This window comes from Schistocerca cancellata, chromosome 9, assembly GCF_023864275.1.
Source record: "Schistocerca cancellata isolate TAMUIC-IGC-003103 chromosome 9, iqSchCanc2.1, whole genome shotgun sequence".
In the NCBI taxonomy this organism is placed as follows: Eukaryota; Metazoa; Arthropoda; class Insecta; order Orthoptera; family Acrididae; genus Schistocerca; species Schistocerca cancellata.
The window spans coordinates 287,798,911-287,823,837 of record NC_064634.1 but is presented as its reverse complement, the minus strand read 5'-3'; the positions used below and the strand labels follow the sequence as shown (position 1 = coordinate 287,823,837).

At 46.4% G+C, this 24,927-nt stretch overlaps 1 protein-coding gene across 3 annotated transcripts in view; it reads left to right on the top strand.

Annotated features, from left to right (window-relative positions):
* The window catches only part of LOC126100227 (putative fatty acyl-CoA reductase CG5065), a 505,281-nt gene that overhangs the window by 435,849 nt on the left and 44,505 nt on the right, over nucleotides 1–24,927 (top strand). For all 3 annotated transcript variants that reach the window (XM_049910804.1, XM_049910802.1, XM_049910803.1), the window contains one exon: nucleotides 24,443–24,743. In XM_049910804.1, coding sequence (XP_049766761.1) covers nucleotides 24,456–24,743 — 288 coding nt within the window. In that variant the 5' untranslated portion in view covers nucleotides 24,443–24,455. The remainder of the gene's footprint in view (nucleotides 1–24,442; nucleotides 24,744–24,927) is intronic.

Sequence of the window (24,927 nt, the reverse complement as noted above, 5' to 3'; positions counted from 1 at the left end):
GACGGGTGCAATAGAGCGACAGGGCACCGTATCCCTGGCAACGCTAAACTCTTGTTTTCCCCCTGAAAAGAATGTTTTCCTTAGTTCTTGCGTCTTCGCGAAAAGTCTTTCCTCATGATTAAGTTTAAATCATGAATTAAACCGCCATAAAATGAAATGAAAGTGAATCAAAATCTGATGTACTCCAAAACATCATTAACAAACTTCGAGGAAATTTGGGTCACAAATAACTAATTAATTTTTGATAAGGAAAATGTGCTACTTATTCCTTCATGTGGGCATGACGGATATATCCGTTAATGGCCTGTGCGTCCTCAGTGGGTTCGACGTGTATATGCGTCCGTATACGTCCGCAGCATGAGGTGTTTCGGTCCTGCGGGTGTTAGTACGCTATTAGTTAGTCCTACCACCACTAGACGGCACCTCCCATCATTCAAGTTAATGTATTCTCAGCCAGTTGCAAGTGTTTCGTTGGCTGTGCTGGAAAGGACACAAATTACGGCAGTTATTATCCCGAAGAGGAACTAACTTCAAATTCTCCTGGCTGGGCATCGCAGCCTCCATAAATCTTAAGAAAATAATAGTTGTATCAGGCTTTATTTTAAAACTGTGCTTTATTGCGCACTGCTAGCTTCCAGCACGATGCATTCTCAGCTGTATTTAAAAACGTAACAAAGCCTAATTGACTGAAGTCAAAACATGAAAACCTATACTACTACTGCATGGCATGCAGTGTTTTCTCAAAAACAGTGATTACCGACCACAGACGTCGATGTATCATCCTCATCAGACAGAAAGTCTTAGACTGTGCGTCTAAGTCATGCACAGGATAGTCGTCAGAGTGCACGATGTGAAATATAAAATGCACAGCGTAACAATGGTTGTAAGAAATACAGCAATAATACAGTTAAAAAGCCACAATATAACCAATAAAAACGAGAAGACAAAATCTCACGCTGTATAACCACAGAGCACACCTACCAAACAACTATTTACGGTCTCGTAAATGCATTTGTCGAGTCTTTTATAATTTTATCTTTCACTCAGTTATGGCGTGAATGTTTTTAAATGCCCCTTAGAATGATCCACGCTCGAAATTAATAGTGTTTAATAAAGTATAAATTAAAAATACAGCCTTGTGGAACTGCATTTCCTCAAAAACAAAAACAAAAAACAGATTTGTTTTGGAGCTTGCTCAAGATTTGCCTCGAAAAGATTATTGTATTTACATCGACAACTGGTACAGTAGTCCAAATAGTTGACAAACTAATTAATGAGAACACAGACATTGTCAGCACAAGGTGACGAAACACAGGTGTTCCCAGAATATACGAAAAATGAAAAACTGAAGCTAGGCTAAAGCGTGAAGGCATACAGAAATAAGCAGATGGTGAAACAGACGGCTCAGATGGGACGCGATGGCCAGCGCTTTCTGTGACGATACGTTTTAAGAAGTGAATTCAAGGAATAGCACTTTGAAAAATTATGTTGTCATGGATTAAAAGAAGAATATGAAAGGATAGGAGCGAGCCCCATTTGCACAGCTACCAGTCGGACAGGGTGATTAGTCTAGCAGAGCAATGGCCGTATTCTCTTCAAAATAAGGGTCATCATTTGGACATCTACCTCGAACACCAAAAGCGATTAGCAAATAGCCGGAGAACTACCAGAATTCTGTCTAAGCACAACGAAGAAAAGACTAACAAGGACATGTGTAGCACGCATGAGAAGATGCCTTCGTAAAGACATCTTATTGGTTGCAGAATATGCAACCAAAGAGCGATGACACATCACGCTTCCTTTTGAAACATTACATTTTCATTGAGATGCTCTAATGCCAGAAAGGAATGCCGATGGTGCACTGGAATGTCCACGTAACGTGCACATAATGATGGATCTCGGCGGCCGGACAAAGGGGCCTGATTGCGAATGAGGCAGCCCAAGCCATAACTGAGCCTGGACGTAACCTTGGCAGCTTCGTCAGGCATACGCAGTCTACACTCTCATCAGCTCGATACGATTGAAATTGGGTTTCATCGGCCTTTTCTACGCGCCACCACTGTTCCATATTCCAGCGACGGTGGCACGGGCCCATGCCAAGTCGTGGAGCTCTATGTCTAGATGCCAGCAGAGAGACAAGAGTTGCTCGTCGAATGCTGAAGTCTGTCCGGTGCATTTGTTTATATACAGTCCTGCTAGAAAAGAGTTCATGATGACGACCCATATTCAATTCGCCTGCTACCTGATTCCCAGTAGACAGTCTATCGCCCACTTAGGCTCTGTGGAAGTCTGTTCGTCAAACACTTGAGGTCGTCCTGTTCGTGGCCTACGCGTGTTGAAACGTTGTCTCTCCTGTGTTGAAGATCTACCCTAGACACTATTGACCTCCGAAACCTCAATTCTTATTTCATGCCAGATACACTTTGATTAGTTTCCACCGGTTATCATCCCACGTTCAAAATACAAAATACGAGGGTTGTCCAGAAAGTAAGTTCCGATCGGTCGCGAAATGTAAACCACACTGAAAAACCAGAAACGATTTACCTGCAACAGTTAGGTACACCTTCCACCTACTTCTCTACATAGTCGTCGCTACAATTTCGAGTGTTGTCGTAGTGTTGTATCAACTTCCCAATATCCTCGTCATAGAAAGCAGCCGCCTGTGCTTTCGGCCAGTTATCTGCACTGGTCTGCAGCTCGTTGTCTGTGGAAAAATTTTGTTTTCATAGCCGGCGGTTCTTGGGGGCAGAGATGAGACACGGGGGGGGAGCCAATTACGGACTGTATTGTGGGTGATCAAACACTTCTCATCGGAAACGCTGCAGCAGCGTCTTCATTGTCCCTGTAGTGTGCGGCCGAGAATTGGCATGAAGAAGGAACTGCTCGACAGTTGTGTTATGTGGGCCATGACACAGGCAAAATCTCTAACCAGGTCCTCATACTTGGCGGGAGACTCTGTTCCCTGTGTATATTTACGTACTCACTGTTCACTCAAAACTGAAAAGAGCGACGCGACACGATCAACGGGCATACTAGACACACTGCCCAACACATTTGTGCAAAGCTTTATCGGATTTTCCCGGTGATTTGCATTTCGCGACCGATCAGAACTTACTTTCTGGACAACCCTCGTAAATAAGCGTGCGACGTGCTGCAGCGTTCATAGCACACCTCTCTGTGAAGGGCTGCTCAGATACCGTGTCTACATTCACGCCAAACGTCGCATCATTCAGGGGGCGTACAAGGGTCAGCTTCAGGTCGGACAACCATTGCCGTGACCTTTCGGCAACTCATTTTTAAATTATCATCATCATCATCATCATCATCATCATATATGTATAACACGCACGCACACACGCACACGCACGCACACAGCGTGTTATGCATCCTGCTTCAATCTCGTGCGCCGGCCGCGGTGGTCTAGCGGTTCTGGCGCTGCAGTCCGGAACCGCGGGACTGCTACGGTCGCAGGTTCGAATCCTGCCTCGGGCATGGGTGTGTGTGATGTCCTTAGGTTAGTTAGGTTTAAGTAGTTCTAAGTTCTAGGGGACTTATGACCTAAGATGTCGAGTCCCATAGTGCTCAGAGCCATTCACTTCAATCTCGTGAACACTCTTAAATCTTAGCTCCTAAAATTTGGGTTCTCGTGAATGTGGTGGACTAGAAACTACGGACGTCTTGTGAAAATCTTGTATGTTTGGTGTTGCGCAGCTTGTATGTATTTGATGGACACGATTGCACATCACGAACTGCACTTCAATTGTGTTCGGACATACAGCACATCACCAGTGGCATTTGATACAGAGGACAGACAAACAAACTCTGGATATCGAAGTCAATAACAAAGGAACATTCATTGTAGGCCTGCACTAAAGTAGAACGTAATGTTCCAACCACACTGTGCACGTCTACACCAGACTACTTGTCTAACAAGTGTAAAATCTTTATGGTTGTTAAAAATGACATGACTCTTGAAAACGTAGAAAAAATGGCTCTGAGCACTATGGGACTTAGTATTTGAGAGGTCAACAGTCCCCTAGAACTTAGAACTACTTAAACCTAACTAACCTAAGGACATCACACACATCCATACCCGAGGCAGGATTCGAACCTGCGACCGTAGCGATCGCACAGTTCCAGACAGATGCGCCTAGAACCGCTCGGCCACACCGGCCGGCGAAAATGTAGAAACCCGCGAATATTTAAAATGTAATTAAATCACTGAGTACGATTGGATTTATTGTGTCTTACATCTGTGGTTATAGATCGTCGTTTGTAGATGTTACAACTCTGAAACAATAACTGGCCACACTTCCTGGCCGTACAGACACTACAGTTAGTGGATCAATCACAACATGTAGATACGACGATGTGTATACTGGAAAGGTAAGGTCTATAACCGGCATTATCGTGGTCTTGCAGGCATGGTTGTACTGTATGGAACTGGAGACCTAGAAACGACGGAGAGGCTTCGTTCCCGCCGTAGTCCGCAGTGGTACACAACCCCGCATCAGGCTACAGCAGTCCACTCACCCCACCGCCGCCTAACACCGAACCCAGGGTTATTGTGCGGTTCGGCCCCCAGTGGACCCCGCCAGGAACGTCTCTCACCAGACGAGTGTAACCCCAATGTTTGCGCGGTAGAGTAATTATGGTGTACGCGTACGCGGAGACAGTGTTTGCGCAGCAGTCGCCGACATAGTGTAACTGAGGCGGAATAAGGGGAACCAGTCCGCATTCGCCGAGGCAGATGGAAAACCGCCTTAAAAACCATCCACAGGCTGGGCGGCACACCGGACCTCCACACTAAACAGCCGGGAGGAATCGTGCCGAGGACCAGCACGCCTTCCCGCCCGGAAAGCAGTGCATCAGACCGCACGGCTAACCGGGCGGCCCTCAGGCATGGTTACTTGCAGGGATATTAGATTTCAAATATTTACGGGGCTCTATGTCTTCTAGATCCACATTTTTAACTATCATTACAATTTTTTCCAGACAGGCACGAAGTTTGGTGTAGCCGTGCACAGCATGTACGTAATACTCTGCTTCTACTGTAGTGTATACAAAATGTTCTTGTGCTACAAACAGCTATATGCACGAATTTGTCTGTTTGTTCTCTGTACAGAAACCACTGATGATGGGCAGTATGTCTGAATACTAATCCAGCAAATACACTCCTGGAAATTGAAATAAGAACACCGTGAATTCATTGTCCCAGGAAGGGGAAACTTTATTGACACATTCCTGGGGTCAGATACATCACATGATCACACTGACAGAACCACAGGCACATAGACACAGGCAACAGAGCATGCACAATGTCGGCACTAGTACAGTGTATATCCACCTTTCGCAGCAATGCAGGCTGCTATTCTCCCATGGAGACGATCGTAGAGATGCTGGATGTAGTCCTGTGGAACGGCTTGCCATGCCATTTCCACCTGGCGCCTCAGTTGGACCAGCGTTCGTGCTGGACGTGCAGACCGCGTGAGACGACGCTTCATCCAGTCCCAAACATGCTCAATGGGGGACAGATCCGGAGATCTTGCTGGTCAGGGTAGTTGACTTACACCTTCTAGAGCACGTTGGGTGGCACGGGATACATGGGACGTGCATTGTCCTGTTGGAACAGCAAGTTCCCTTGCCGGTCTAGGAATCGTAGAACGATGGGTTCGATGACGGTTTGGATGTACCGTGCACTATTCAGTGTCCCCTCGACGATAACCAGTGGTGTACGGCCAGTGTAGGAGATCGCTCCCCACACCATGATGCCGGGTGTTGGCCCTGTGTGCCTCGGTCGTATGCAGTCCTGATTGTGGCGCTGACCTGCACGGCGCCAAACACGCATACGACCATCATTGGCACCAAGGCAGAAGCGACTCTCATCGCTGAAGACGACACGTCTCCATTCGTCCCTCCATTCACGCCTGTCGCGACACCACTGGAGGCGGGCTGCACGATGTTGGGGCGTGAGCGGAAGACGGCCTAACGGTGTGCGGGACCGTAGCCCAGCTTCATGGAGACGGTTGCGAATGGTCCTCGCCGATACCCCAGGAGCAACAGTGTCCCTAATTTGCTGGGAAGTGGCGGTGCGGTCCCCTACGGCACTGCGTAGGATCCTACGGTCTTGGCGTGCATCCGTGCGTCGCTGCGGTCCGGTCCCAGGTCGACGGGCACGTGCACCTTCCGCCGACCACTGGCGACAACATCGATGTACTGTGGAGACCTCACGCCCCACGTGTTGAGCAATTCGGCGGTACGTCCACCCGGCCTCCCGCATGCCCACTATACGCCCTCGCTCAAAGTCAGTCAGCTGCACATACGGTTCACGTCCACGCTGTCGCGGCATGCTACCAGTGTTAAAGACTGCGATGGAGCTCCGCATGCCACGGCAAACTGGCTGACACTGACGGCGGCGGTGCACAAATGCTGCGCAGCTAGCGCCATTCGACGGCCAACACCGCGGTTCCTGGTGTGTCCGCTGTGCCGTGCGTGTGATCATTGCTTGTACAGCCCTCTCGCAGTGTCCGGAGCAAGTATGGTGGGTCTGACACACACCGGTGTCAATGTGTTCTTTTTTCCATTTCCAGGAGTGTAAATACTTCTGAAGAGCCGCTCATAGTGTACAGCAAGATATCCTTTATCAAATTATGAAGTCCTACTTATAGCAAGAAACGTTGCAAAAAAGGGGGGGAAGTGGTACACATGACATTATTTCTTGACTCGGTGAAGCATTCCAGTCGATCATGCTGTACTCCTTTCTCCAGTCACAATTAAAGTCCTCCCGGAAATTCCTTCTCTAATTAACTCTATTTATTGAGTGACCAAGAGAAATGAAATCCTTGTGAAAAATTATGGCAGTATCTTAGAAGCCAATCAGCAATGACCAAATGATGATCTTCATTTGTAAAGATTTTTTTCTGCCATATAAAAGGCGAGAACTGCCTAGTTTGGGAGTACAACGATAATGTGACTTTGATCATCTGTGACAAGCTTCGAAAAATGGGTGTATTCTCCTAAAGGTGTTTTTATGAATCGGTGCAGGCTTACAAGCGGCGGTGCTTCATTTTCCTGAATATCAATTGGTGATATGATATGAACTTAGACGCAATCCTTCTGATGTTCAGATTTATGAAATCTCGTTGGCGTATACTACAGCATAGTCCCGAGCTGTTAAACAGGTATCTAATATGTGTCAGAAATCTTTCTTCTATGACAGTTTGTTTTACAACAACAGTTAACCGACGTTCAGAATTAGTCATCAATCGACGTTAGTTCATATTCGAAATGCGTGTACGTATCATGCGTTTACGTATCATGCGTTTTTGTCAAGCCTAAAACCGAGTCACCAAAATCTTACATCCACGTTACGTCCTTGAAATAATCTAGTTGCAACGAGGTCCACGGCCCAATAAACTTCTTGAAAGAAATATGTTACCGGCATCGGATGTTTATCATATCCATTTTATTTTTATTTCCCTCACAAGAGTGAGTGGTTTGGCTGTGTCGTACTGTTTCTAATGAACGAAAATCATGGCTACAGCTTTCAAGCCCAACCTTGAAAATCAGTATAATCCAAAACGTAGGTAGCTGCGGCTTAAACATTTTACTTGAGACGTCTCCACAGCCGAAGACGTCGTAGTAAACCAAATAAAAATAAAATGGAATTGATAAACAGTCGATATAGGGAATGTATTTCTTCTAGTAAGTTAAATCCTTTTTTGCTGAGTTTTTTCCTTTTTTCTATGTCAAAGCCATGACTGTTCAGGAATGCTCCTTCACGTCAGCCGTCGCAAACGCATCCTTACGCAGGTACAAATACGTAGACTAAAAATAAATCGATTCACTCAATGCGGGTCCTTGCCAGTCATGCTGGGCGTGTAATTAACTTATCGCTAGTCTACTGGTGGGCTACCATCTTCTCGGAGACATTCGGCCTGTAATGATATTTATGGGTGATGATAAAACTAAATTTCAGCTAAACTCAGGTTTTCATAGCCCCAAGACACAATATTAATTCCGATGAAGACTTTGCCTTCTTGTCTGAGATTGAATGGGGTTACACATTATGGTACGAAGACTTACAAGCTTCTGGAAGATATTAAACAGGAAATGAAGGTTTGTGCAGGTACAAAAGAAAACTGTCGTTAGCCACTGCTACGAAAAATTGTTGGATTTTGTAAACCCAAGATTTTAAGAGTCTATTCAGTTACTTACTCGAGTCAGAAGCATACACATAGGATTCTATGAATGTACGAGGTCAATTACAGAAATACAACGAATTTATGCATAAAAACACGTACAGAATTGATATCAATCTTCGCCCAGAAACGAGTAGCTGCTGCAACATTTTCTTGCGTCTTTGAAAACTACTCCCCGTTGCAACATAATCACAGGCACAGATGCTTCGTTGTCTGTACTTCCCCATATTCACACGGTGTTGGTCATTGTATTACCATTTCATTACATTTTCCAACGCCCTTTCGTTCAGTGATCTTCATGTTGTTCAGCCCAGGTTGTGTACAGCTGGTAAGAGTTCTACTGGCTGAACCTCTGCTTGGACGTGATCTATTTTGGCTGCCTGATGTATTTAGTGCTGGTGTTGACAGTAGAAAGCTCTTCCTAGGCTCCCCCCAGGGGGTCCACAACTCTTTTGTGGATACGTGCGTAGCGAGTACGGGACCCCGAGCTAATGTGGCCTTCCTTCCTTTCCGGGCTGCATACCTTCCCTTTCCGCATCCTTCCCCATCCCCCATCTTCGCCCCTCCTCCCCTCACCTCTGGCTCTTTCCTTCCCTTTCTCCCCATCTGGGAGTATGGTTTGTGCCTACGTCCGGAGACGGACGCTCGAAAATGTAACGCATTCTTCGCCTTCTTTGCTTGTATGTCTTCTTCCTTCCTTTGTCCTTCTCTTTTCCTTACCTCTTCTCTTTACCCTTTTCTCCGCTGCGGCGTTTGAGACCTCTCTTCTTTCCTTTCCTTTCTCTTTCTTCCTCCCTGTGCGTGTCTGAAGGCCGATCCACGCATTTTTGTGCGTAGCCGGTGACGGGGTAACGCGTAATTCCCCGCCCAGGGTAGACAGGTAGGACACGTACGTACCCCCTGGTAACGGCCAGGCCCAGGGAGGGGTGATTACCCGAGCTGATACCTTCCGAAAGTGCCGATTGGTCCCTCCGTCCGTTTGTCGGGAGGTGTGACCTGAGGTGTGAACAATCACCTAAGGCGGGAGTGCCCTCAGAGAGGGCCCCCACAAGGGAGGAGCGCGCCATCGGAGACGCCGGTAATCATGGGGGATTCTTCCGCAATGGTTTCCTCACCTTCCACTATGTCTGCTCACAAACGTAAGTATACTGAGTCTCAGCCACAGACGATTCTTCCATCGTTGCCACAGTTCCTTGTTGTTTCTCGGTCTGATGAAGGTCACGACTTCTCCACGGTCAACCCTTTCATTATTCAGAAAGGTGTCGACGCAATTGCAGGTCCTGTAAAGTCTTGTTCCAGATTACGGAATGGCACCCTGTTGTTAGAAACACACAGTGCCCTCCAGGCACAAAAATTGCTGCGTACTTCTCTGCTCCACACCTTCCCTGTCCGGGTTGAAGCGCACCGCACTTTAAATTCCTCGCGTGGAGTCTTTTATACCCGCTCCCTCGATGAATTGTCTGACGAAAAAATTCAGCACTACCTGTCTGACCAGGGCGTAACGGCAGTTCATAGAGTAATGAAACGGGTTGACACGAACATCATTCCAACCCGCACTGTCTTCTTGACATTTGACAAAGTTCAACTTCCTCTCGAGATTGCCCCATTTTTAAGGACGAAAAGCTCATCCAAGAAATAAGAGTGAAGGAAAAGGTGTCGACCTTTGCTGCTCGAAAATTATTCGCCAGTCGACAGCCCACCATGCCTCAGACAGGAAAATACAGCACTGTCCTTGCTTCTCCTCGGCCAACAAAGGAGGCGGCCACGCAGACTTGCGACCTCACCTTTAGTGCCACGGTCGTCAGATCGGCCAGCGCAAAGATCGCCCGTTCAACCTCACCACTTTCGCCTGCCCACTCTATGGCTCACCCTTCATCGGGTGCCCTTCTCGAGCCCAAAAGTCAGACACCAAGACTTCGAAAAAAGAGCATACTCGTGAAGATTTTTTACGTACCCCAACTTCACAACCATCGGTTCCTCCTTCATCTAAACTTCATAATTCCAAGAAGGCTACAAAGAAACCCAGTTCATCTCCTTCTCCGCCAAGGCGTGTCCCATCTACAGCACCACCTGGCGGAAATCGCCCTCGGCCGTCTTCTGTGTCGCCGAGGCGCACTGCTGGCGGCCGATCAACCGGCCGATCGCTGGTGGCAGGAGCTGCTCCTGAACAACCTATGGATCAGGATCTTCTGCCTTCAGCTGCATGCCATTCCATGCTGTCGGTCGCAAGCTCTGAGCAGTCGTTGAGTTGACAGTAACCTTGGTCACATTCCTCCATTTTCTGTTCACCCTATGTCCATTATCCACTGGAATATCCGCGGCATTCGAGCCAATCGGGATGAATTGTCGATCCTCTTACGATCCTACTCGCCGGTCATCTTCTGTCTTCAGGAAACAAAGCTGCGTCCCCATGACCGCTTTGTTCTCCCTCATTTTCAGTCCATCCGATATGATCTCCCCTCTGTTGAAGGCACTCCAGCCCATGGAGGACTCATGATTCTTCTCCATGATACTCTCCATTATCACCCAATTCACTTAAACACTTCCTTCCAAGCTGTCGCCGTCCGTCTTTCCCTTTCTGGTTACACGTTCTTTCTTTGTACTGTATACATTCCATCGTCCACACCAATGGCACGAGCTGATCTCCTTCATCTTCTTGGTCAGCTTCCACCCCCCTATTTGCTGGTTGGGGACTTCAATGCCCACCACCCGCTTTGGGGATCTCCACATCCTTGTCCACGTGGCTCACTATTGCTAGACGTCTTCCACCAAGTGGATCTAGTTTGCCTCAACACTGGGGTCCCTACATTTTTGTCTGCCTCCACGACAAATTTATCTCATTTGGACCTTGCGGTCGGTACTGTTCCGCTAGCTCGGCGCTTCGAATGGTTCGCCCTTGATGATACACACTCGAGTGACCACTTTCCATGTGTCCTTAGACTGCAGCCTCAACTGCCATATATGCGCCCGAGACGCTGGAAGTTTGCCCAGGCCGACTGGACACTTTTTTCGTCTCTAGCGATATTCGATGACCGTCACTTTCCCAGCGTCGACGATGAGGTCACACACATTGCCGACGTTATTCTTACAGCTGCGGAACGTTCAATACCACGCACCTCCGAATTGCCCCGGCGCCCCCCAATTCCTTGGTGGAACGAGGCATTCCGTGACGCAATATGTGAGCGGCGACGTGCTCTCCGCATTTTCCGCCACCATCCTACTTTGGCCAACTGTATCCGCTATAAGCAGCTCCGTGCGCGATGCCGTCGTGTCATCCGCGATAGCAAGAAGGCAAGCTGGAAATTCTTTATTAGCTCATTTAACACCTTCACTCCCTCCTCGGAAGTTTGGAGTCGGCTTCGACGGTTCTCAGGCGCGCCTAGTTTCTCCCCGGTCTCTGGGCTCACTGTCTCGCATGATACATTAGTGGACCCCGTCGCAATTTCTAACTCATTGGGTCAGCACTTTGCTGAGATTTCGAGCTCTTCAAATTACCCGCCAGCGTTTCTCCCGAAGAAACGTGCAGCGGAAGTGCTACCTCTTGCTTTCTCCTCTCAAAATCGCGAAAGCTACAATACTGTTTTCTCCATGCGGGAACTCCAACATGCACTCTCTTCTTCTCGCTCCTCCGCCCCAGGACCGGATGGTATCCACATCCAAATGTTGCTGCAATTATCAACCCATAGTCTGCGTTACCTCCTTCGCCTTTATCATCGAATTTGGACCGACAGTACTTTTCCCAGACGATGGCGGGAAGCTATCGTCGTTCCTGTTCCGAAACCTGGAAAGGACAAACATCTCCCCTCTAGCTATCGCCCCATTTCTCTCACGAGTAGTGTCTGTAAGGTTTTGGAGCGTATGGTGAATTACCGTTTAGCTTGGTGGCTGGAATCCCGCAGTCTTTTAACACCTGCCCAATGCGGATTCCGAAAGCATCGTTCTGCAGTTGACCATCTTGTTGCTCTCTCCACTTATATCATGAATAATTTTCTCCGGAAACGCCAAACAGTAGCAATATTTTTTGATCTGGAGAGAGCATACGATACCTGTTGGAGGACAGGTATCCTCCACATACTGTTCTCTTGGGGCTTTCGAGGTCGGCTGCCGCTTTTTCTTCGCGAATTTATGGCAGAGCGCACATTTAGGGTGCGGGTGAACACTACTCTCTCCCGTACTTTTTCCCAAGAAAACGGGGTACCCCAGGGCTCCGTGCTGAGTGTTGTACTGTTTGCCATTGCCATCAATCCAATTATGGATTGTCTCCTTCCTGATGTCTCGGGCTCCCTCTTTGTGGACGATTTTGCGATCTACTACAGCTCTCAACGGACCAGCCTTCTTGAACGACGTCTTAAAGGATGTCTCGATCGCCTCCACTTTTGGAGCATCGACACCGGCTTCCGTTTTTCTCCCAGTAAGACAGTTTGTGTTAATTTTTGCCGACGTAAGGAGTTTCTTTCGCCCTCCTTACATCTAGGTCCTGTCAACCTTCCGTTTTCAGACGTCGCTAAATTCTTGGGTCTTATGTTTGACAGAAAACTGTGCTGGTCCTCCCACGTTTCCTATCTTTCGGCTCGCTGTGCAGACACCCTCCGTGTCCTGAATGGTACCTCCTGGGGAGCGGACCGAGTGGTCCTTCTCCGCCTCTATCGCGCCTTAGTGCGCTCGAAATTGGACTATGGAAACATAGTCTACTCCTCTGCTCGGCCGTCTATTCTTCGGCGTCTCGACTCTATCCACCACCGTGGATTACGTTTAGTGTCTGGAGCTTTTTACACCAGCCCTGTGGAAAGCCTTTATGCTGAGACTGCTGAACCTCCGCTGTCCAATCGGCGAGCAGTCCTTCTGAGTCGTTATGCAGGCCATCTGTCTTCCATGCCTGCTAATCCAGCCCATGACATTTTTTTCGACGCCTCCTTTGATGTAGGGTATGCAGGCCGCCCCTCCTCCCTACTACCACCGGGAGTCCGCTTTCGTCAACTGCTCCATTCTCTTTCCTTCCGCTTTCCTAAAACTTTCTTGACAACTTGGGGTACAGCACCGCCTTGGCTCCGTCCCCGGATCTGCCTGCTCCGAGACCTTTGTCGATTTCCCAAGGATGGTACCCCTTCACTTGTTTATCGTCGGGCATTTGCTGCTCTACGTGCACAAATGACGGACGCCACATTTATTTACACCGACGGCTCGAAAACATCGTTAGGTGTAGGGAGTGCCTATATTGTTGGCGACACCCCAAATCACTTTCGGCTTCCCAACCAGTGTTCGGTTTATACTGCGGAGCTTTACGCTGTTCTCCAGGCTGTACGTTATCTGCTCAGATTCTCTCAGCTCTCTCCTCAGTCTCCAAGCTCTTTACCCTGTGCACCCTCTGGTCCACCGGATTCAGGACTGTCTGCGCTTGCTCCACCTGGGGGGCGTCTCGGTGGCGTTCCTCTGGCTCCCGGGACACGTTGATTTCTGCGGAAATGAGGCGGCTGATATTGCAGCCAAGGCTGCAGTCTCTCTTCTTCGGCCAGCTATTCAATCGATTCCCGTCGCCGATCTCCAGAGCGTTTTATGTCGTCGTGTTGTTCATTTATGGCACGCGCATTGGTCGACACTTCCCCAAAATAAATTGCGGGACGTGAAAACTCTTCCTTGTGCTTGGACCTCTACCTCCCGAACGCGTCGTCGGGAGGAGGTAATTTTAACTAGACTCCGGATAGGGCACTGTCTTTTTAGCCATCGACATCTTTTAAGTGGCGATCCTCCCCCACTCTGTCCCCACTGCTCTCAGCTGTGGACGGTAAGACACCTGTTAATTGAGTGCCCCTATTTTAATCCGTTACGCGCCCGTCTACAGCTGTCGCCTGATATATCGTCAATTTTAGCAGATGACATGCGCTCGGCCGATCGCGTTCTAGAGTTCATTCGTGCCAGTGAAATGACGTCAGTCATTTGAAGTTTTTTTTGGGACAACCAACCCCCTTCTGTAGTGGATTTTTAAGCCTTCCTTCTGCTTTTAGTTTCTCCAATTTTATGACTTTCGTTCCCATTGCTGCTGGTTTCCGTTTTCGGTTTTTTACTGCTTCCTAAGTCACAGACCGGGCGCTAATGACCATAGCAGTTTTGCGCCCTAAAACCAAAACAAACAAACAAGCCTTCCTAGGCTTCAACATACACTATGTGATCAAAAGTATCCGGATACCTGGCTGAAAATGACTTAAAAGTTCGTGGCGCCCTCCATCGGTAATGCTGGCATTCAATATGGTGTTGCCCCACCCTTAGCCTTGATGACACCTTTAGCCTTGATGACAGCTTCCACTCTCGCAGGCTTACGTTCAATCAGGTGCTGGAAGGTTTCTTGGGGAATGGCAGCCCATTCTTGACGCATTGCTGCACTGAGAGGAGAGGGGGAGGCAAATGACATTCACCGGGCTTTCGCCATACCTACACTCTCCCATCGGATCGCCACATTATGTACCGTGACTCTTCACTCCAACAACAATTGTCCACTGTTCAATCGTCCAATGTTTACGCTCCTTACACCAAGCGATGCGTCGTTTGGCATTTACCGGCGTGATTTGTGGCTTATGAGCAGCCGCTCGACGATGAAATCCAAGTTTTCTCACCTCCTGCCTAACTGTCATAATGCTTGCAGAGGATCCTAATGCGGTTTGTAATTCCTGTGTGATGGTCTGGATAGATGTCTGCCTATTACACATTACGACCCTCTGCAACTGTCGGCGGTCTCTGTCAGTCAACAGGCGACTTCGGCCTGTACGCTTCTGTGCTGTACGTGTTCCTTCACGTTCCCACTTCACTATCACATCGGAAACAGTGAACCTAGGGATATTTAGGAGTGGGGAAATCTCGGGTACAGACGTATGACACAAGTGACACCCAATCACCTGACCACGTTCGCAGTCCGTGAGTTCCGCGGAGCGCCCCATTCTGCTATCTCACGATGTCTAATGACTACTGAGATCCCTGATATGGAGTACCTGGCAGTAGGTAGCAGCACAGTGCACCTAATATGAAAAACGAAGGTTTTTTTTGGGGGGGGGGGGGGCCGTATCCGGATACGTTTGATCACATAGTGTAGCTCTTGATGTAACTCAATTTCTTTGACTTCCCCCTTTCAGCACTTGGGGCTACTTCCCGGTGTATGTCAGGAGGATCAATGCCTGCCATGCAGCAGTACTTGCTTTCTGGCACCCAGTTACTAGATTTGCCCTTTCATTAAAGGCCACGTCTACTTCTTTCGTGTGAGTGGATTTGTACCACACTGGGCAGGCACTTTTACCAGCTGAGAAACATTGTCATATCACAAATACAGACCACCTGGGGTTGGGCACCCCAGTCACTACCAACAAGTTTCCACATAATGATTATTCGGGCTGACACCTTATGTTTCGTATTAGGGCAGCTCCGCCGGTGAGTGAGTGAGTGATCGGTCAATGGCAACTCCGAAGTGTTTGGGGGTGAAACAGTGCTCTGGCTCGATATCTTCCCAAATTACGTTGTCTTCTTCCTGCCTGTCTTTTTAGCAGGTGGAAAGCGCATACCTCTGTTTTGTGTAGGTTTGGCTTCAGGAGGTTCTTGTAGCATTCAGGAAACGTTCACAGAGCTCTTGTCAGCACCTCCTGTGCTTCTGTTAACAACGTGCAAAATAACAATATTGATTGTAAACAGACCTCAATTGTTACACTGCAAAAATAGATAAATAAGATACTTAGTATAAATGAGCACACAACAGCGTTCCAGCTAATTTTATTTCCTTCGTTTTCGCTTATCTCAGCAGATACGTTTAACTACAGGTAGTAATTAACATAGCCAATCGCCAGTGTAGCCTATAAAATAAGCTACTGACTGGTGCTTCGCTTTCTTAATGTGTACTGTGTTCAGTTTAAATGAATTACGTAAACATCCAGTAACACCGAACACCAAAAAGAATACATTCAACTGTCCGGCGAATCTGGGGATGAGACAAAATTCGATAGTTCAAAATCGCAGAATGTGTGTGTGTGTGTGTGTGTGTGTGTGTGTGTGTGTGTGTGTGTGTGCGCGCAAGATGAGTTGGGACGTTGACGTCGGAAGCTGTCAAAGGGGGTGATTTTGTTCCAAGACCGTTCGCGTTGAGCACCTCCTGTACCCTCGTCATGGGATTTTACTAGTGTACTGCTTTGACAGTTTGGCTTTTTAAGAGCACCATACCATTACAGTCCCAAAAACCACCCAGCATCACTTTGCCCGATGATGGTTGGGTCTTCTTCTTTTGCAGCAGTCATGAATCCGCATGTTTACATTGCTTCTTTTGCTCCATTGTCTCAGGATCGTAATGATACGGCTAGCATTCGTCCAAGACGATTACGTGGCTAAAGAAGTAATCTATATTGGCCTGACACAACTGAAAAATTTCCACTGCTGTCTCGACTCAATGGGCTTTATGATTGGATGCGAGCAGCAGCAGAAATTAGCAGGAGGCTACATTTGTCATGTTCGAAAGGTCGTGTAAGGCCGGCCGATGCGACCGAGCGGTTCTAGGCGCTTCAGTCCGGAACCGCACTGCTGCTACGGTCGCAGATTCGAACCCTGCCTCGGGCATGGATGTGTGTGATGTCCTTGGGTTAGTTAGGTTTAAGTAGTTCTAAGTCTAGGGGACTGATGACCTCGATGTTAAGTACCATAGTGCTTGGAGCCCTTTGAACCGTCGTGTAAGATGTTGAAAAGTAAACCATGAGTGCTTTTCAGATTTCTTCCAATCTCTTCGCTTGCGCTATACCAGTATAGCGACATCAAGGCCTCAAATGTTCTTCTGTTTGCTAGTTATTCACAGAGAGACGGTCTGCCACTTCGTTTTTCGTCACCCAGACCACAGATACGGAGCAAGACAGTTCGCGAACGATTAAGAGTGCAGAACAGTCCAAGATCTCTGACCTAGAAAATTTAGTGTGTGCAAAGGTTTCACATACTGCATACAGAGCCTCTTAAAACGGCGCAAGAACCTGGAGAATGTTCCACTTCCGTGCGAGTTCACGAAGCGCCCGCACGGCTGCTAGAGGCCCATGACAAACAAGTTACCGACTAGCCATATCAGACACACGCACCGTGGATGACTTGCCATGTGAACTTGCAGGACACCAGAACAATTGTACCATTCGTTCTTCGAAGAATGTCACCGAAGAGATGGCGTTCGCGTGTCCATTGCAGTCTGAGGCGTTTGTGAGACCTAGACAGTGAAACGGTGGATGTAGAGGTCTACACCACTTCGAATGCTGCAGCGTCCAGACAGCGCCGGACGAACCTGTACACTCATTTGCAACTGTAGGGGTTGCAAAGAATATGTAAACATCGCGAGAAATGGATGCCACAACATGAATGGAGATGCTAGCCAAACCTGCAGACTGCAGTGTTGTATTTGACCACGGACACCTCTGCAGTGTCCTCAGTACGTTGCAAGTGCCAGTCTTGATCGGAAAAGTGTTCTGTCTGGTTCTGCGTGCATTATGCCGGAGACACGTGAAGTCGAACGTGGACAAATTGTTGGGGCTCGTATGGTGGGTGTTTCCGTAACCGACGTAGGCGAAATGTTCGGTGTTTCAAGCGGAACCGTATCGAAGGTTTATACCGCATACAGGTAAAGCGTATAACATTCTTAGGGATAATTTTTACTTATCGTATCCGCCAATCAAGCGCTGCATAGTCGTGAGGCAGTGACTGAAAAAAAGAAAAAGAAAAGAAAAAACTACAAAGTTATTTTTTAAATAATTAATCCTGCTTGTTGTTTCCCTTGAACATTTATTGTATTCTCAAATTAATTAAAAAACATCTTGACAAATCTGAAATAAGTTGTTATATACATACAATAATGAATTAATTATGCACAACCAGCTACATGCTCTCTGTCCAAAATCACACAAAAGTACTGATTCCCTTATGCCAATATGGCTACCCCTATATATATAATGTTCCAAATAACCCCGATCAATCCTCGGCATTGTTTAAAATGAATATTTAATTAATTAACAATTAAAATTTATACAAAAAACTGAAAATACATATATAAACGTATGTCTGTTCAGTACAGTAAGTACACTATGATATTAGTACCTATCTGTTATGTCATTCGAGAATACAGTAAGTACACTATGATATTAGTACCTATCTGTTATGTCATTCGAGAATAAACTCTCAAATAAGAAATTACAATAATACGTTTATGTTTTTATTAATTACTAGAGACTCCCATAACGGGAATTATTCCCTTCATTTACAGAGCTTCTACGCTTTGAACTGAAATAGATTAAACAGTTATTTTTTCAGTTATAAGTTTTTCTAGGCGAGTTACATATTTTGTTTACATGTGCGATCGTGGAATTAGACTGGGAAATGTTCGTTTTAAATAAGTCTTACTGGGATGTTACGTTTCAAGAAGAAATAACATTATTCACGCAATGACAGCGCGTACTAAATTGTGTGTTGAGTCATCTTGATGGATGATCATTAAAGAGGATTGTGACGAAAAATAAGGGGGCGATAGCTACAAAAGTCGCTGCTGAATTGAGTGTCACACTCACGACCGTGTCAGCAGCAAAACAACACGGAGAGAGGTCCATAAGCAGGAAACTGCAGGCCGAGGTGGAATTTCAAAACCACTTATTAGTTATACAAATGCCTGTAAGAGGAAAACGTGTGCCCAAGACCATAATACCTGGACTGTGGAGCAATGCGAGAATGTCCTTTGGTTGGATGAGTCTTGTTTCACACTGTTTGGTCGAGTGTACGTCCCAAGAGTGAACACTAGGGGGATTCTGTGATAATTTGGGCAGCTGTATTGTTGTATTCCATGAGCACTAGGAAAGTTGCATTACTGCCAAGGATTACGTGATCATTTTGGCTGATAAGGTCCATCACATGGTACAATGCTTGTTCAAGGCGACATGGCTCCTGTTTACGCGGCTCACACAGTCCAGGATTGGTTTTCTGAGATACCCCAGTCACCAGATCACAATATTATCGGGCCTTTGTTGTCTACTTTGGAGAGAACGGCTCGTGATCGTTGTCCACCTCCAGCATCACTACCCAACGTGGAACCAGGTTGCTGAAAGAACGGCATAAGATTCCCTTGAAAACCGTACCAGACCTGTACGTATCCGTTCCAAGATGACTGGAAGCTATTTTGAATGCCAAAGCGTCTCCTACATCGTGTTAGGGATGGTAATGTATTTTTCGTGGTGTTTCCATATTCTTGTCCACCTCCTGTATTTGGCCATCCAGTGCTGTTCCAACGTTACATAGTTAAGCTACAGTCGGTAAGCAGTTGGAAAGTACTTGGAGCAGATTAGATACGAGAGCAACTCTACAAAAATTATGCGACAGAACTTCTTCAATTTCTATCAGCTGTTTACTATGGATTGCTGGAGCAACGAAGGGTGCGAAACGATTGGAAATAGGTGACACTCGCTTCCAAGAAGGGTCGTCGGGCAGATCCACACGATGTATATCACTTGTATCAAGGCGCTTTCTAGTCATGTACATAATCACTTTGTGAGAACTAAAAACTCTTCCATAAAACGTAACATGGATTTCGCAAACAGAGAAGGCATTTGATACTGATCCGTGTTGTCGTTTAGTGAACAAAACACAAGGTTACAGATTATGAGAGACCTGATTTTTAAATGAATTCGGTACTTTGTATCAATTGTAACTCAACAAATTCTTAACTGAACAAAATGGACAAACGCAAGGTTAATTTCGGGAGTACCCCCAAGGGAGTGTTAAAGGCAGTTATTCTTAATAATTAATGATAATGATATAGCGGATAACGCTGATGTCTGTGTGAGGCTATTCGTGGACGAATCGACGATTGGAGCAGGGAGTGGCATTTTACCCCGGACGTAAATAAATGTAACGTACAACCCATAACTAGGTGAAGAATCCACTAATGCTCGATTACGTTATTAGCGATAAATCACCGGGAGCAGTTACAGCCACAAAAGAAACCTAGAAATAACCGTCCGCAGCAACCGTAACGTAGAATATAAGAGTAGGCATGTGTCTGTAAAAAGATTCAGCGCCTGTTAGCCGCTTTCACGCCTTTAGCACTAAGAAAACGAATCAAAGCGCGTATTTCACATTCGGTGGGATTCTCAATCGGAGGAGCCATTTCAAATACTCCCAAATAAACGTAAATACGGCGAATGACTGTGGCTTGCCAACGGAGTGCGGCACGCAGCGCGCATGCACAAAATGACGATCACGTCGCTGCAGTGGAGGAATTTGTAAACGTAACTTGCTTTAAAAACACTCCTTGTATTACACTCTCTGTTGCGATTCAGTATCCGGCAGTCATCGCCCATCTTCAGATTTTTTTCATAATATTACGTTGTAAAGCGTTAGCTGCATCGATGTGAGTAGCTGCCTCAACATTCAAATAATGTATTTTAATGCAGGGGCTGCTGCATACGGCGGAAGCTGACATCATAACCATCTGGAAAGCTAAGATGAAAGCCAATAACTGCCGGAACCGGTAATTGATCCACGAAAGAAATGGCTTACGAAACATTCGTTCCACTGAGTCTTCATTGTTGCTCATCAGTCTCGAATATTTATCAGGTTAGATTAAAGGACGAGATAGGGAAGGTCGAATGAGGAGATGTACGTTTCGTCATGGGATCGGTGAGTAAGCGCGACGGCTTAATCGAGTGGGTCAGTGGCGGACGCTGCAAGGGGCCCTTTGAATTACGGAGAAGTTTGTCGTTTAAAATCCGAAATACCAGCAGGGGGAAAACGAGAGAAATTCGTGCTCATTCGGAGACTTAGTCACAGTCATTGTTGCCACTTAACATTCGCGGGGGCAGAAGGAGGAGGGGGTTATCATTAGCACACTCAGACACATACTGTATGGTGTCTTGCGGAATATAGATTCGATCTCACATGCTGATATTATACCCTTTCACGTGGAGGAGACACCCAAGTACATTCGTTCACGTTCCCACTTCACTGACTGTCTTGTAATACCACTGACTTCTCTGGTCACAGAAGACAATGCGTCGCTCAGCTTATGTATAGACCGACTCTCTCCAGTATGTATCGCTTTTTAATTGTACACTGTTTTATACATTTTCCGAATTTGGATTCAGTAGCGATGTTACAATATTACAAACTCCCGCGTAGTTAGTTCTTGCTACACTGCTAGAAGAAAAAATGGTAGCTAGATTGAACAAAATACTGTGCCTAGTGATTCAAAGAAAGCCCAGGTTACTCCCGTCTGCAAGAAGGGTAGCAGAAACTATTCGCAAAAGTACCCCCTCGCAAAACTTAACGTCTCTCTGTTGTAGAATCGTAAAGTATATTATGAGCTCAAACGTAATGAGGTCTGTATCTTAATCTATATGATTACTCTGCGGTTGTCTCTTAAGTGTCTGGCAGACGATTCATCGAACCACTTTCATTCTATTTCTCTATCGTTCCACTCTCGAACGTTGCGTGGGAGGAACGGACACTTAAAAATTCCCATGCGAGCTCTTATTTCTCTTACTTTATTACAATTATCATTTCTCCCTGTGTTGGTGGGTATTAATAAAATATTTTCGAGTTTGAGGGATAAAGCTTTTGTTTCAAGGATTGCCACCCAAATTCGCATATCATATTCGCGACAAGTTCTTCCCTACTTGGCGTAATACAAAACGAGCTGCCCTTCTTTTAACTTCCTAGATGTCCTTCGTCAATCTTATCTGGTACGGATCCCATGCTGCACAGCAATACTGTAGCAGATTAAGGACAAGCCTAATGTAGCGAGTCTCTTTAATAGATTTGTTGCGTCTTTTAAACATTCTGGCAATAAAACATAGTCTTTGGTTCACCTTCTCCACAACATTATCTACGTGATCATTCCAATTTAAGTTGTTTGTAATTGTTATCAATAGGTATTTAGTTGAATTGGCAACATTTGGATTTGTGTGATTCATTGAGTAACCGAAATTTACAAGATACCTATTAGTCTCATGTGGATGACCTCACACTCATCATTATTGAGGATCAGTTGCCGCCTTTCGCACCGTAGTTCAAACAGAACGACCTCTCCCAACTTCTGCGTTCCTCACATTCATCCTGGAATTCATGAATCAAAGACTAACAGTTTGTATGGATGTAAATGGAATGATCGCACAGGCTCCGTCCCATCCAAGGACATTACTCAAATGTGTAGGACCCATACCAAATAAAACTGACCGGGAAAACTGAACACACACAAAGAAGGGCGGTACGAGTTGTCACAGATGTATGTTTCTCATGGGAGTGTGTCACGGAAATTGTTTGGGGGAAATAAAAAAATTTAAATCGCTTTGCTCTGAAGTATAGATGCCAGTAATCTCGCGAAAGCCTATTTACAAAATTTCAAAAACCAGTATTAAGCCAAAAATCTAGAAATAGTCCTCGGCACCCTGCATATCGTTCCCGCAGAGCCCATGCAGGTGGGATTAGACTGATTACGGAAGCATTTAAGCAGTAATTCTTCCTGCGCTCCATACGCGATTTCAACGGGAAGAAATCTTAACATGTGGTGCCACGCCAAGTACCCTCCTGCTGTACACTACAGTGTATTTGCAGATGTAGATTAGGGACGAGCAAAAAAATAACCATATGATAAAATATACATGTTTTTTCGTGATTATATCGAGAGATATATATATATATATATCTCCTGCGCCTAAATGATCGACATTCGATTAATGGGTGTTTATATTCAGCATCGAAAGTAATAACCTTTATTGTCTATCTTTTCTTGACTATTCGGCGCTGTAGTTCTCATTGGCAGTCTTCTTTCCCATTCTAGCTACTCTAACTGTAAGTGTCTTACAATGGGCTCAATTTAATTTCATATTCAGTATTACAAATGATCAACATGAATGTATCTACACTGCATATTCATGAAAGTTTGCAACTTCCGTGTGTCATTTCTACCACTGCAAATGTTAGCTACGAGGTGCAAAATGAACACGTTTGGTGGCAGCATTGTATTAAGAATGGTGGAAATTACTACTCGCTGCTCCCAACTATGAGGCAGAGTGTGCGCTCTCCGTACGTCCCGAGTTTCTGGATCAAGAAAAGATACGATACGATATTGCAGTGCCTGTCTTATTCTGATCACGATGCAAAGTTCCTTTGGGCATGTATGCCAGTCCTACGGAACAGGCACTGCGGCGACCACAGCCGTTACGAAACACAGCAAGAATGACGATAGTTAAAATTGGTGCCGGACCGGGACACGAACCGATTTTCCCACGTATCGCGAGCGGATGCCGTACCATTTGGTTATTTTTTTTTTAAATTTTTTTTGATATCTCATTTTGTTCTATATTGTTCGTTGAATTTGTTCGGGGCGGACGTCCGATGACAGCCGCTCAAGTTGTTTTTTTTTTTTTTTTTTTTTTTTTTTTTTTTTTTTTTTTTTTTTTTTTTTTTTTTAATTACAGAGGGTAGCTAACCCTTTGACAGGGCACGCTGAGCTACCGTGCCGGCGCATTCAGCATCGAGGTTATTCGTCCACGACTGACGGCCAGGCCCAAACTTCTGTATGTCATCAGCTATGCGTCTGATAGACGCACTGTAAAACTGAAGTAAACTTGGCACAAAATCACACGCATTACTGCACTGGTATTTAATGGAAAATACGTTCCTGTTGTGTGAAGTTTGTACGGTCCCGAGACTTCTCAAGCCTGGGAATGGGCCAAAAATATCGATATTTGAAAAGTATTTTTGGCTCGATAATATCGACACCTTTTAAAAATATCGATACAACATATGATCTTTAGTGTAGATGCTTAGTACGTCCGACCTCCTGTGGAAATCTGAGTAGCGAACATGAAGAAAATGGACAGGGACTGCGGATAGGTGGCTCTCGATGGGAGTGTGGGTCGACCATGAGGCGTGCCGAGACAGTCCGCGCAGTTGCGACAACACTTTGTCCCCAGATGGCTCAGTGGTTAACGCATCTGCCTAGTAAGTAGGAGATCCCAGGTTCGAATCCTAGTCAGGTACACATTTTCGCTCGTTGCCGTTGATTCCGCATAATGCCCCGATCCAGCTGACATCAGTAATCCCTTCCCATCCTTTTCCCGCCCTATCCGCCTTCAATTTACGTGCAACATATACCGATATTTTTAAAAATTTGCCAGTCCCAAACGTAGATGTAGCTGTTGAAAGAATGTGATCAACTTCTTCCAAAAACTTGGAAGGTCTGATGTGTGTTTGGTATTCAGTGTAGCAGGCGAGATGGCGGACGGGGGCGGAGGAGGCGGGGGCGGCGGCGGCGGCAGCGGCAGCAGCGGGGGTGTCAGTGTGGCGCTGCCGACGCCGGCGTCGGCGTCGACGTCAGTGTCGGTGTCGCAGTTCTTCAGCGAGCGGTCGGTGCTGGTCACGGGCGGCACGGGTTTTATGGGCAAGGTGCTCGTTGAGAAACTGCTGTGGGCGTGTCCCGGCATCAAGACCATCTACCTGCTGGTCCGGCCCAAGCGCGGCCATGACGTGCAGGCGCGGATCGCAGAGCTCCTCAGCGGGCCGGTGAGTATCACCATCTCTCCTATTTTACAGTTGTCATACGATTTGTTGGCAATTCGCGCTCCCCAGTAACCATGTTGCCGAACGTGGCGTACTGTAGCGGCAAAAATAAAATGCACAACATGCGAGTCGTAACTATAAGCGTAAATTTACTTACAGTGACAAGCTGCGATATTTAAACCCGAAA